Source organism: Rattus norvegicus, chromosome 10 (assembly GCF_021556685.1).
Source record: "Rattus norvegicus strain SHRSP/BbbUtx chromosome 10, alternate assembly SHRSP_T2T, whole genome shotgun sequence".
NCBI classification, from domain to species: domain Eukaryota; kingdom Metazoa; phylum Chordata; class Mammalia; order Rodentia; family Muridae; genus Rattus; species Rattus norvegicus.
The window spans coordinates 19,634,867-19,648,952 of NC_141543.1; the positions used below are offsets into that span (position 1 = coordinate 19,634,867).

A 14,086-nucleotide genomic window follows, 5' to 3' on the forward strand; every position below is an offset into this window, starting at 1 on the left:
CCCCACAGATCTAACTGTCGGGAATACCTCCTCTTGTACTTCTCAGGAGGAAAGACACATTTTCACGCAAGTGACTGTTCACAAACTACATTTCAAAGTCGAAGGGACAAAGCGGCTACTCTGGGTGGATGTGGGCCACAGCCCTGCTCTGTGCTATTCTCTAGACGTCCAGCCCAGATCCCTGAGAGTGACAAGGTGCACCACACATTTCTGCTGACTATGGAGACAGCCACCAATCACAGGGATGAAAATGGGACAAAACAGTCTATCCACAGGTCTTTGTCCATGCCAGCCCAGATCTCTAAATGGCTCTCACCTTTTCAATGATGTCCAACAGACTGTTGAAGTGGTGGGTGTGGCAGCCCTCTGCCAGGTCCACCAGCAGCTGGGTAGCCAGCTTTCGAACCTGATGGTCTTTATCCTCGGGGATGTGGGAGAGCTGTGAGATGACCACCGAGTTAATCAGCTCCTCCTGCATCAATCACAAGATGGGGAGGTAAGCTTCCAGTCCCACAGTGGGCAGCAGGCACACTTTAGTGCCTCTGACTCCCTCGAGACCCGGACCCAAGGCAGCTACGGTGTTACATGAAACTGCAGAAAAGCTGGACAGTGAAGGACACTTCCTTTAGCCTTTGTGAGCCTGGGTTCCATGTCTAACACACACATAAACAAAGAACCCTCCTCAGTGGACGGCCATGTATCAGTGTGAGTGTGAGTGTGAGTGTGTGTATGTGGGGCAAAGGGAAACCTGTCATCAAAGAAACTACTATAGCAAGGACATTGCAAGGAGCACTTTCACAGAACTGGCTAAAGAAAACAGGAAGAGAGCAGCTAAACGCCAACTCTGGTAAGAGAGAAGAGAGAATCTGCTCCACCCTGAGGGAGGAGGGCGGGTTGAAGCAGGGATGAGCAGAGTGGAGTACAGAGGGGCTGGGAGGGGAGAGAAGAAGTCCAGGAAGCTGGGAATTCAGGCCTCCTGACAGCCATGCAAAAGGAGAAATATCTGTCTGAGGTGCAAAAAAAGGCCACACAAAACGTTGACCACGAACAGTGCTCCTGAAAGCAAGAATAGCACAGACTCACGGAAGCTAGGAGGCAAGGGAGGCTCAGCAAGAGCCCTGTTGGTGCCTAGGGCAGCCTGCGGCTGGTAAGAGGGGCTAGGGGAGGCTGGGCAGTAGAAAAGATTCCAGAAACAAACACCACCCACCGGACTGTGCCCAACAGGTGTGGGAGCTGAGTCCTCCCCAGAACAACACACAGAGAAGACTTCTGAGGTCAAACCAGATTTTTCAGAAACTCCAGGGTTCTGAGTGGGACTCGGGTCAGAGCTCCACAAGGGTGAGGCACCTACCTTGCTTCTTGGCAGCTTTCAGGACCAATATAGGCCCAACCGGGACATGGCAAAATAAAATAAACTCTTGAGTGCACAGGGTTGTGGACAAAGCCAGCTGAAAGCACGCCATTAAGGGAAGCCGGTTGGACCCCAAGCAGACCTCAGCTCTGCTGGAGCATGAACAAGCCCAGAGGGGATAGAAACTGGGGCCACCCCATCCCCCGACCCCCCTCCCAGGCTTGAGACCTGAGTGCCCCCGCCCCGTGCACACCTCGTAGAACTGCCTGTTGATGAGGAGCACGAAGGACAGCACGTCCAGCACCTTGATGCGCACGGCACTGCGGCACTCGTTCCTGGGGAAGAAGCAGGCTCACTGCAGAGCCCTCGGTGCACGTACTCTGGGCCCAGCAAGGCTGGCGGGGAGGCCGGCTCAACCTTGCACCACCCTCATGGGATCCACCCACAACCAGACCGAGCCATCTTTCCGAACCACCGTGTGGGCCAGAGGACATGTCATACAGGAGGGCCAACCTTCCCACTCATTAAGAGCTGTGATTTTGAAGGATCAGAAAGGAAAGCCTGAACTTCCTGAGGTCATAAACAGACCCCTGAAAGGACAAAGGGACCGCAGAGGCTCCGCTACCTGAAGAACCTCTCCATCAACAACTGCAGGTTCTGGATCCAGCCATCCTTGGCTGGGTGGATAGACTGGGCTCTGTAGGTTATCAGGTTTAAGAGAGAGGATTCCTGTCAAAGGAAAACATTCTAAGGTCAGTGACTTCCCGTCTGCAGGTGCTGCTAACCTGCTACTAGGCTGCTGAGCCAGAACCCAGTTTGCTCAGAGATTAGCCACCTCACAGTCCCATGGGAAATTAGCAAGAACAAATGTCTCCTAGAAGTGAGACACTCATGTCAAGACCATGCAATAGTCTGGCAGTGAAGACAGTAATCTGGCAAAATGACTGCTGCCCCCTGGAGAGCTGATCTCTGCAGAACCAGCCCAGAACCTTCCTCCACACAGGTGGGAGGAAACGGATGGTTAGGCTAGCACAAAGCTCTTTAATGAACCCACACGAGCCTGCTAACTGATGCCTACCAGCAGGAGCCCAGATCTAGGAACAAAGGAGCCTGCCCATCTTTTACTTGAGAATCAGAAACCATGGCTCCATGGGAACCATTCCCTACAGCTCCGCCAAGATAGGCTCCTTACAGGCCTCTGGTCTGCATAGCTCTCCACCAGTTCATAGTATCTTTCTTGCGATCCGTGGAACTCGTTCTGGTCACACAGCTCCTCCACAGTGGTCAGCAGGTCATGGACAATGGTCCTGAGTTCCGGGCTGTCCAGGTTCTACGGTACCAAGAGGTAAACTAATCTCCTTTACCCTCTCAACACAGCTTGAGAGGAGCAACTTACAAACATACCACCTAGCACACACCCACACCCTCCCACATGCGTGCACACACGCACACACACCACCCCATATACACATTACACACACACACTCTCCCCCACCACCACCACGCCGCCCCCATATGCTCTGACTACGCCGGCTGACAGAGATGTGGAGCCACTGTTATAACCCATTTCTTCCTACAGGGATAAAGGCTGAGTAAACAGGAGGTGAGAATACTAACAGCTTTAAACCCTTGCATGCTTCTCCCAGGTCGAGGTCTTTCCTTCCACTGGCCTGCCCCCTTTTCATCTCCTGCCCTGGGCTGAGCTAAGCCAGATGTCGACCTCACCTCACAGAGCTCTGCAGTCGTGAGAACCTGTGGCCCCAGTGTCCTCTCTACCACTGTGTCACTTACGCTGGTCTCCAAACTCACAGAGGGCAGTGTAGATGCTCTGTAAACTGCCTTTGGGGCCCACTGAAGCCATGAAGGTGACCTGCCCTGTCACTTGGTCTGCCTTGGACAACTAGCTCAGCCCTTGCTCACCTATTGAATATTCCTAGAGCCAAAATAATGGAGTACACTTGGAAAAACAAAATCTGTCCTTCGATGGAAGACAAATGGACACCACCAAGAAGCACCAGAAAACTTCCATGTCAAATCTTCAGACCCCAAGAAAGGGCCCAGATGCACAGAACACATGCACACTTCCCGTCTAGGACAATCGCAGTCCTTTCTGACTTACCTGGAGTTGCTGGAGCAGTCGTTCAATAATGTCCAGCAGAATGTCCCATGTCACAGCCTGGAGCTCCTTCCTGTACTTCTTGATGAGTCTTGTTATGGACAGAACAATCTCATATGACACCACCTCATTGGGACAGGTCATGGCCTGAAACAGGGCCACGGAGCAGAGAGGACCGTCTGTGCTTTGCTCTCACAGAAGAGGAGAGTATCCTGCCTCCTGCCCTGTCTCAGAGGGGGCGTAAAACGCATGGATGGGTAGCACTCAGCACACAGGCCCATAAAGCGTGTGTGGAACTCGGGTATCAGTTACACAAGGCTCACGGCCCCCGCCTCCAAAAGACCTGACTGAGGAGTCAGAAACTCCAAATTCCAGACCAAAAGTACTGTCTCAGCACAAACTGACCAGTGCTGAGTTATGGGGTAAGCAATGCAATGTGTGAAGACCACACCTTGCACAGGACCGCAGGACCCCTATGGCCAGACGGAAGGCACTTTGTCTGAGCAGCTCTGGTGCAAAATGAGCTTCCCAAGGAGTCATGAGAACTAAGTAAAAGTGCACACAGGAGTTCTCTAGACACCACAGGGTACCACAGAACAAAGTCATGCTGTAGACATCATCCAGAGATGGAAAGATCACTACTTGACAGCACTGAGAGGAGGAACGCTATCCCAGGGGCAGTGCTGAGTACTGGTGGGCAGAGATGGGAGTTCGTATGATAAACATTTTTTGGGAATAAAGCTTTTTTTTTTAAATATTTATTTATTTATTATGTATACACTGTACAGCTTTCTGTCTGCATGTGTGCCTGCAGGCCAGAAGATGACCCCAGATCTCATTATAGATGGTTGTGAGCCACCATGTGGTTGCTGGGAATTGAACTCAGGACCTCTGGAAGAGCAGTCGGTGCTCTTACCCACTGAGCCATCTCTCCAGCCCGGAATAAAGCTTTTTATAGCCCTAACTCATCCATAGTTAGAAAGCAAGCAACTGGAAATAGCCCCAGCCAGACACGTGAGCAGACCTGACGTATGCTCCCCCACTTTTTCCAGTCCACTGTGGTAGAGGAATCTCCTTACCTCATAAAAAGACGGCAGCACAGATGTGGGGGAGTTCTTGAGCGAATAGAGTCGGTGAGCTCCCCAGAGCGCCATCCCAACAAAGAACACGGCTCCCCTCAACAAGGGGGCGTCTTCCATGTAGGATCTGAAAATGTTCCCCAGAAAGACAGATATTAGCAGAGTCCCAGCTCAGAGTGCGACCCAAGGTAGAGCTGGGCTCTGGCAGTGTCCCCAGGAGACAACCTGCACTTATGGTGTACAAGTGTGGTTGGGGAAATGGGCAGGGAACAAAGGGGCCAGAGGCAACTGTGATCCCTTCACAACTTGCTCAGCTAGTTGCTGCCAATCATGTTAGACACAGAACTCTGTGAGTGAGTGACAAGACCACGGGTCACGTGGTGCTAACAGCCGGTGGAAGTCAGAGCCTCAAGAATCTCAGGCTGCACCTGAAACCACAGCTGAGAAGCCATGAACACAGGGAGAAGGACCTGGGAAGCCAGGCAGCTAACCACATAGCGGGTCCTCATAGAACATCCAGGATGCAGCAAAAGTGAGGACATCTTACCAGGAGTAACGAGAATATGGGAAAACTCTTGGCAGAAGGGAGAATGCCAAGGACAAGGCAAGAGATTCATGGGACTAAGATAGGCTTAAGACTTCTACTGGGCCTGTTTACACTGAGACCACTATGATCTCAAAGCTGACATGATTGGTCAAACCTGTGAAGAGAAACTTCATCTAGCAGCTATACAACAGTACACTTCAGCAGGCAATGACTGGAGGTCAGGGAGAAGCAAAACGGGGAACTCTGATGTGGGTGTGTACTCGACAGTGGGCAAACCTGAGCTACCCCTTGAGATAAAAGCATCAGTACTTGTAATGGCTTGGCTCCAGGGATGAAGGTGAGGACATCAGGCTTGTGCCCTAAGTCCAGGCTATAGCAGAATAGAAAAGCCCACACTGGCCATCAGGCTTAGGATGGAAGGGAAGTCTAAATGTGAACATCCTGATTGGACCTAGAAGCAGATCGGAGGGCCTATCCAAATGGAAAATAGCTACCCAAAAAGAAAAAGAAAACCCCAACTTCATCAACACCAGCCAAGTGTCTAAAGCCTCCTCCTGACCCCAGCTACCCACCCCACCAGGTAATGTACACACTCACCTGTTCTCCATGATACGGCACATGTTGTAAATGGCACTGTGGCCTAGATGGGTACCTAGAAGGTTTCGCATCAGCTGAAAAACAAAACATAAACACACACACACACACACACACACACACACACACACACACACACACCATAAGGATTAGGTGATATAGATCCCCAGGTTTAAGGGGAAGCCCCAGCCTGAGCCTGCCATGGACACTCTTCTGCAATCCCACCTTGATTTCAAGCTCACTGAATCCTTCCTACAAATGCAAAAGGCTACAAAGCCCTGTGGCAGTTTGAAAATGCTTGGCTCAGGGGAAGTGGCACAAGTAGGAAGTGTGGCCTTTATTGGAGGAGGTGTAGCCTTGTTAAAGGAAGTGTGTAACTGTGAAGTGGGCTTTGAGACCCTCCTTCTGGCTGCCCATGAGACAGTTTATCCTGGCTGCAGTCAGATCATGATGTAGAACTCTTGGCTTCTTCTCCAGCACAGTATCTGTCTGGACACTGCGATCTTCCTGCCTTGGTGATAACAGACTGAATCACTGAACCTGTAAGCCAGCCGCAATCAAATGTCCCTTAGAGGGCTGGAGAGATAGCTCAGTGGTTAAGAGCACTGACTGCTCTTCCAGAGGTCCTGAGTTCAATTCCCACAACCACATGGTGGCTCGCAACCATCTGTAATGGGATCTGATGCCCTCCTCTGGAGTGTCTGAAGATGGCTACAGTATGCTCATATATAATAAATAAAATGTTTATTAAAAACTTTTTTTTTTATAAAAAGTTCCTTATAAGAATTGCCTTGGTAGGGGTTGGGGATTTAGCTCAGTGGTAGAGCGCTTGCCTAGCATGCGCAAAGCCCTGGGTTCGGTCCCCAGCTCTGGGGGGGGGGGGGATTGCCTTGGTCATGGTGTCTCTTCTCAGCAATGGAGACCCTCAAAACACCTCCCAAACCTGAGCCTCAACTCAACCAACTGGAAAATGTCCACCAAGATGCCCTCAACGTTTCACTGTCTGGTGATCCCAAAAATCTAGCAGCATCCACTGAAGACAGGTGCCTACAGCAGAGCTTGTCCTGGGGAAAGAGCTCTCAGAAACAGCATGGGCGACACCTACCTTCCAGCACGGCTCACACAGCTCCTTGACGTTGACGGTGCGGCACAGGGTGATAATGAACAGAGGCAGGCTCTCAGCAGGCAGGCAGTTGTAGCAGACCACAGCATCCAGCACTTGCAAGGACACCTGCAGGAGGGGTGGAGCATCGTGCTGGTGCCCAACTCTTACCCTCCTCTACCAGCTAAGCAGCCGGTGTTGGAACCACACTGAGGTAAGCAAGTGTGAGTGTACGCTTGGGAGGGACTGTGAGCTGCTCTCTGTCATCGCAAGCACGACTTCCCATCCTTGGCTATCACAGCACTACACAGACCACCCAGCTGTCCTGACAGAGCACACGCCTACAGCTCAGAGAGGCTGAACAGCCTCCAGAAGCCACATAGCCAGAGAATGGCAATCGGGCTTGACCTCGTGCCCCAGTCTTCCACAAATAAAGCTGGGAGTTACTAACCTCGATGTCCACAGAGGACACTGTCCGGATACATAACAGACAAATCATGCTAGAGGAAGAAGAACATTGAAGTCAGTTCGAATGGCATCTCAAGAAGACTCTGAGACTACGTTTTATTTCCTGTCTAATGTATGTTATCAGTTATTTGAATGGCCTATCCATAGTGGATCTGTGCTGTGCCAACCACATACCCAGGGTGGAGTGCATGATGTAAAGAAAACAAAGCTTCTGCTTTCATTCATATCTCAAGATGGTTTTAAACAAACAAACAACAGGGCTGGAAGATGGCTCAGTGGTTAAGAGCAAGGTCTGCTCTTCTAGGAGACCCAGGTTCAATTCCCAGTACCCAGATAGTGGTTCTCAACCATCTTAACTTCAGGACCAGGGTATCTGGTGTCTTCCGGCCTCTGCAAGCAGTACATACACATGGTGCACAGACATATATGCAAGAAAAATACACACATACGTGAATAAATTAATTAAAATAAAATTTTAAAATGATGACAAAAGGGGGCTGGGCACAGTGGCACACACCTTTAATCCCAGCCCTCAGGAGACAGAGGCAGGGAGATCTGTCTGAGTTGGAGGACAGCCTGGTCTACATAGTGAGTTCCAGGCTAGCCAGAACTATAGAGTAAGACCCTGTCTAAAAGCCACAAAATAAAAATCATACCAAAAAAGGGCAAAAAGGGAGCTAGCCAGGTGCTCGGTGGGTAACATGCTGACTGCATAAACCCACAAACATGAGTTTTATCCTCAGAACACATATAAAGATGGGAAGGAGAAAACAGAAAGCTGTCCGCTGACCTCCACACATGTGCCACGGCACGCATGAAAAAAAATAAAGAGTGAAATGCAAAAATAAAATAAATAAAATATGTGCTTAGGGCAATTGGTGGTGGCACACACTTCTAATCCCAGCATTTGAGAGGTAGAGGCAGGCAGATCTCTGAGAGTTCAGGGCCAGCCTGGCCTACAGAGTGAATTTCAGGATAGCCAGAGCCACAAAGAAAAAACCTGTTTCGAAAAAAAAAAAAAGTGCGTATGTCCACTGCCAATCTCGTTCATCTGGTAGCTTCACTGATGTTACTCACCCTGAAGAGCTAAGCTTAGGACCAAGACAGTGGAACTGTCATCCGAGTGACAGTAGAGATCTTTCCTTCTCCTGAGGCTGGAGTGGAATCCAGGGTCTCTTACATGGCAGTACCAGCTCTACCACTGAGCTGCACCTCAAGCCTGAATTAAATTCTTACTTACTGAACCATTGGCGCAATGTATTCGTCAAGGTAGCAGCTGTTGAACTTGACCAGGTTCACGAGTACCAGAAGGAATTCTGAGGACAAGCCAACATCCATCCACTGCAGGACAAACTCTGCTGTAGGAGAAAAGCTGAGGCTGTACTCCAGGTGGATCGGCCTGCGTCCTATCACTGCAACAACCTGGACCCACGGAGGCTCAGAGGAGGCTGAGCAAGCCCTGCATAGACACCTGCTCTGCCTGGGTCAGGGAGCTGAGCTAATAAAAGCAGCATGCGTTCCATTCAAGGCTTGACTCGGGGCTGGAGAGATGGCTCAGTGGTTAAGAGCACTGACTGCTCTTCCAGAGGTCCTGAGTTCAAATCCCAGCAGCCACATGGTGGCTCACAACCATCTATAATGGGATCTGATGCCCTCTTCTGGTGTGTCTGAAGAGAATGACAGTGTACTTGTTTAAATAAAATAAATCTTAAAAAAAAAAAAAGGCTTTTTTTTAAAAACAGGGAACATAGACGTTGCTCAGGAAGCAGGTTCTTAGGAGATCCCCAACTCCATAAGAATCTCTGGAAGACACAGGCAAGGCGGAAACCCATCTTTCCTTTCTTTTCACACCAAAGGAAAGGAAGTCTAAACCTCTTACTGTCACATGACAGGAGGCAGGCAGAAACTGGGGTGGGATGTCAAGTCACACTGACTCAGCAGTGATGACACAGATCTGTTGATGACAGAGAAGACAGGACCCAGGCATGCTGGTTCAGCACTCTCTCCAAAGTCAAAAGCACCCCCCATTTCAAAGGCACCTTCTGGGCCCTGTGAGCCCAGGTTTGCAGTGAATCCCATTGAGGCCACAGATAAGTTCCCAGGGCAAATGGCAATGTGGCCCTGTGCTCCCTGCAGGCTACCTCATGAACTGCAGTACCCGTCCAGGTTCAAGGGGGCCTTTCTCATCTCAGGGTTCTGATTCCCAAGGCCGGAGACACATACTCTGTGTGACACCTACCCAGTTCTTCTTCCAAGTAGGTAATATGCCTTCCATTGTCTGTGAGGGCCTTAAAAACCTCTAGCCTTTCATGGAGGTCTTCGTTGGAAGGATAGTCCTTGATCACTTTGAAGAAGAGGGCTCGGAGAACCCCCAAACGATCACCCTAAAGACAAAGACAACAGAGCCCCTCCAGCACTTCCCATGCAGCTGTCAAAAAGCCCAGGAGAGCATCAGGGCCCAAGACTCCGACTATGCCTTCTTCTAGCACCTTATGAAAGGTGGGTCGGTGATATCACGGGATTCTGACAGGGGCCAGAGGCATCGGCCAGTAGCCGAGTGTCATGTGTACACCACCAAATGCATCAAGCTCTGGGCATGTGTGACAGTAAAGCTCTGGCCCCACTCAAGAGTCAGGCTAGGCTCATGTGTCCTCATATCGTGAGGACAAAGGTCGAGCCCCAGAAGAGGTGCCATGGCCCCTAGGAGAGACACCCCAGCCTGAGGGCAGACATGAGTAAGGGAAAACCTCCTCAAGAGGCTAGACTGTCAAAGAAGAAGGTGGCCTAGAGGAGGAGACCCTTCCAGGAAGTGACCGGAGAAGGACCACTGAAAGGGCCAGCTGAATGGCTAGAGAATGATAGGGAGTGGCCACAACTGGAGAACTGGTCAGTAACAGCAAACTAACAACTGTCATACTCTCATATCCAGTGCCACCCCCAGAAGCTAGAGCTGTCATTCTCTACTCCCACATAACATGGAGGCCCAGGAGCTACAGTGACTGGCCAAGATCACCAGACATGTGACCCCAGGATGTCCTCATACTCAGTCAGGCCCCAGAGCCTGTTAACTGCTGGACCCTGCCCCTGGCAGAGCAGCAAAGACAGGAGCTGAAACAACGGTGATGGTCGGCCTTCATCCCACACAGCTCCTTACCTGTCCCTGCACAATGGCCTTCAACAAGGCCAGAACTGCATGTCGGGCCTCCGGTGGCCGCTCTGGCTGTAGCAAGTCTGAGACAGCCTTCCAAAGTGCCTCCACTGCATGCTGCCACAACGAAAAGGGGACACTGAGAAGGGTGTGGTCCCTCAAAGGACAACACGAAGCACAGAATAGGGTCTTCTAACTTAAAACCAGCTCCATAAGAGACTTTCGCCAGCACATCTGACACCCAGCCAAGTCTGTTTAATGGGCCCCAGATCAGAGTTGGGGAAAGGAGACTGGGCAGGACAGAGAAGCAGTCTGCTGTCCCTAGTAGCTCTCGTTGCACTCCGAGGCACGGTGGCTCAGAATAAGCAGCATAGTTGGAGCCCTAAACAGGCATCTGCCCCAGATACCTACTCCAAGGCGTCCCTGTGTGAGTGAGCCCCGACTCAATGTTACCGATCCACTCTGAAGACAAGTGGCAGCGGTGCACGCCTTTAATCCCCTGCAATTGAGGTGCCGGCAGGTGATTCTGAATCCAGGGCCAGCCTGGTCTACATAGTGAATCCCTGTCTCCACCACCACCCCTTCCACCAGTATACAAAGAGGATAAGCAGACATTCACAGCCATACACTTTCTAGGAATTCAGGAAAAGCCCATGCCTTTACTGCCACCAGGATAAGTCTCTCAGGGTTGCACTTAGGGCATTTCTAGAAGCTTCTACATCACTAAGATGAAAGCTACATTTCTCTAAATTGGTAAAAATTGAATCATCACAGAGCCAGCTGTCCGGGATACACCTATAATCCCAACCTATGCTGAAGAAGCTGGGGAAGGAGAGCCATATTGAATTCATACCACGTCAGCCTGAACTACACAGGGGATACCAGGCCAGCTAGGATAACACAGCGAGTCTCAAAACCAAGAAAAAACAGCTCCAGACAGCAACAGCAGGCTGAAGGCCTCTCCACAGCCTGCCGTGGTCACACACCACTCCAGTAGCATAGCTGAGCAAACCCACCTCTTCAAGTTTCTTAGTTTTTGCCACATCACAGATCTGCCCTATCATCCGGATTCGATTGTTGAGGCCGCATTCACCACTCAGTTCCTAGAGAAAGGAGGAAAAGGGCAGAGCTTTAAAAAAAAAGAGATCTTCTTAATGGCCGGTTCTATACCCCCATCAAGTTGTTCTACATTTCACCTGTAAACCATTGGGGGTTTCCCCCCATTTTGCTCACTCAAGCCCTGAGCTCCCACTCATGCACCTCTCTCCTCTCCCTCCCTCCCCCACCCCCCCACCCCCATCCAGCATTTCTCTGTGTAGCTTTGGCTGTACTGGAACCTGCTCTGTAGACCAGGCTGGCCTTGAACTCACAGAGACCCACCTGTCTCTGCCTCCGAAGTGATGAGATGAAAGGCGTGGCCCACCAAACCTAACTGGCTGTGGCCATTGGATTGACAAGGGGCAACTTTATTTCCTAACTTTATTTCCTTAATTAGATAGAACTCACATAACATAAAATATATATACCATTATAACAAGTTTACTTATTTACCCACAGTACCCTTTTCCTCAAAAATGTTTATTACAGTAGAATAAAACCACATACCGGGATTGGGAATTTAGCTTAGTGGTAGAGCGCTTGGTGGTAGAGTAGCAAGGCCCTGGGTTCAGTCCTCAGCTCAGTGGGGGGAGGGGAGAAAGTGGGGAAGGGGGGGAGGGGAGGGATGGGGGGGCATGACAATCCCTTCCCCACTCCAGCTCCAACTTGCCAGTTCTGGACATCTCATATCCTGAACTCAGGCACCACCAGTCTATGACCAGTTTCCTTCACGGCCTGTGTTTAATGTCCCTTCATGCTGGGACATATGTCACTACTTGATGCTTTCTGCTGGTAAATCATCCCTACCAGATACAGGCGTTCCATGCTTATTTACAACCCTCACCAAATGAGGAATATTTGGTTCATGTCTGAGTGGGAAATGCTTCCAGTATAAAATTATGGGCAACGATTATTTATGGGCAAGACATCCACATACATAAGACAAAAATTGAAAAGCGATAAGGAAGTGGAGAAATGCAAGTTGTGGCTCTCGGGTACATCATTTAGCCTGTGAGAGCTAAGCTAAATCCCCAGTACCACAAAGCTTAACCATGAGTAGGTTGCCACACGTTGCCTGCTAATACCTCATCATGCTAACACCTGTGAAAAGGAGGAGTTTTTCGGGCCACAGTATAAAGGTGGGCTTTCTTTTCTCTAATGGTTTGGTTTGGTTTGGGCTTTTCAAGACTAGGTCTGTGTAACCTTGGCTGTCCTGAAACTCACTTTGTAGACCCGTCTGACCTCAAAATCCGCCTGCCTCTGCCTCCCCGGTGTTGGGATTAAAAGCAACCACCACCATCCATCGCTTTGTTCTATTTGTTTTGTTTTTTTTTAAGGCTGGATCTCCAATTTAAAAAAAGGAAACGAGGGGCTGGGGATTTAGCTCAGTGGTAGAGTGCTTACCTAGGAAGCACAAGGCCCTGGGTTCGGTCCCCAGCTCCGAAAAAAAGAACCAAAAAAAAAAGGAAACGAACCTCTGTGGGGAGAGGAGGACCCAATCTCACTATGGTAGCTCAGGTGGGTCTAGAACTATGCTGCCACAGGGTGGCCTCCAACCTCATAATCCTATCTCCTTTGCCTCTCATGTGCCAGAGCATCTATTCACCATAACACTAAACAAAATAAGTTTTCATATCACACCTAAATTCTAAAGCAGGTCACCAAGATCCTGAGGGCAGGCATGCATGTATGGCTCCACAGTACGGGGGACAGCAGCCCTGGGGAAGGTGACCAGCAACTCATCTCCCACAGAATCCAGTGACAGACAGACAAAGTGCCTTCCTTGCACTTCTTGCTGGGCTAGCCAAGATAGAGGCCGCTCACTCACTCTCAAGATTTCCGCTGTGATGATAAACTCCGTCTGTTTGCCTTCTGCACACCTAGGATTTGGCCTTGACGTTCCCAGTCCTAATAGTATCTTGAACTTCTCCTTCAAACCTGAATCTTTGCTAGTTGGTTTGGCCATGGTGGGCAGGGCGGTGGTAGAGAACTGCTCTGTGCAGAAAAAAATATATTATTTGATTCACCCCAGGAAAAGTTCTCCCCTCCTGCCCTTGAGGCGAACCTCCTGGATCCTAGGCAACAATCTGCCCTCCCTACAGCCCCTGGGGTAATTCAACTCCATGCAGGAGGGACTCTGCCACAAATCAACCACGAAGGTATAGGCTTGATCTAGCGACCCTCCTGCCGCCGCTGGGTGAACAGAGCCATGATGATTGCCATTAATTTTCTCCGTGTTAAAGAGGAGCTGTCGCGAGGACAACAGAAGCAGAGGCCCACTCAAACCCGCAAATAGAAGGCTTGGAGCTCTGGAACTTGTCAGCGGTGGGCGCGGCCGAGGCTTGGATAAGAGAGGCCAACTCCCCACTTCACCCCATAGCGACGCGACCACACAACCATCCCGACCAGCCCCAGAAGTCAGAGCCTCCAGGACTACTCACCCCGCGCGCGCCTTTCGCGCGCACGGCCTCCTGCACCCAGGAAAGGGCGCACACCCCCGGCCCAGAGCAGCTGCCGGAAGCGCAACCTGTACTTCCGGGGGCGAGGCTTTGCAGACTATCTGAGTTGAGCTCTCTGGGAATT

General features: G+C 50.5%; 1 protein-coding gene across 50 annotated transcripts in view; it reads right to left on the reverse strand.

Annotated features, from left to right (window-relative positions):
* The window catches only part of Tsc2 (TSC complex subunit 2), a 34,582-nt gene extending 20,555 nt beyond the window's left edge, over positions 1-14,027 (reverse strand). For 16 of the 50 annotated variants that reach the window (XR_015630257.1, XR_015630254.1, XR_015630255.1 and 13 more), the window contains 15 exon segments: positions 13,945-14,027; positions 13,332-13,498; positions 11,422-11,508; positions 10,412-10,522; positions 9,497-9,641; positions 8,498-8,615; positions 7,241-7,289; positions 6,793-6,918; positions 5,691-5,764; positions 4,547-4,673; positions 3,471-3,614; positions 2,544-2,681; positions 1,977-2,080; positions 1,605-1,686; positions 317-472 (listed from right to left, as the gene is read on the reverse strand). Coding sequence is in view for 39 of the 50 variants with exons in the window: in NM_001430007.1 (NP_001416936.1) it covers positions 317-472; positions 1,605-1,686; positions 1,977-2,080; positions 2,544-2,681; positions 3,471-3,614; positions 4,547-4,673; positions 5,691-5,764; positions 6,793-6,918; positions 7,241-7,289; positions 8,498-8,615; positions 9,497-9,641; positions 10,412-10,522; positions 11,422-11,508; positions 13,332-13,469 (1,599 nt within the window). In the remaining 11 variants the exon portion in view is untranslated. 50 annotated transcript variants of the gene reach the window in all.
* Between the last annotated feature and the right edge of the window lie 59 nt (positions 14,028-14,086).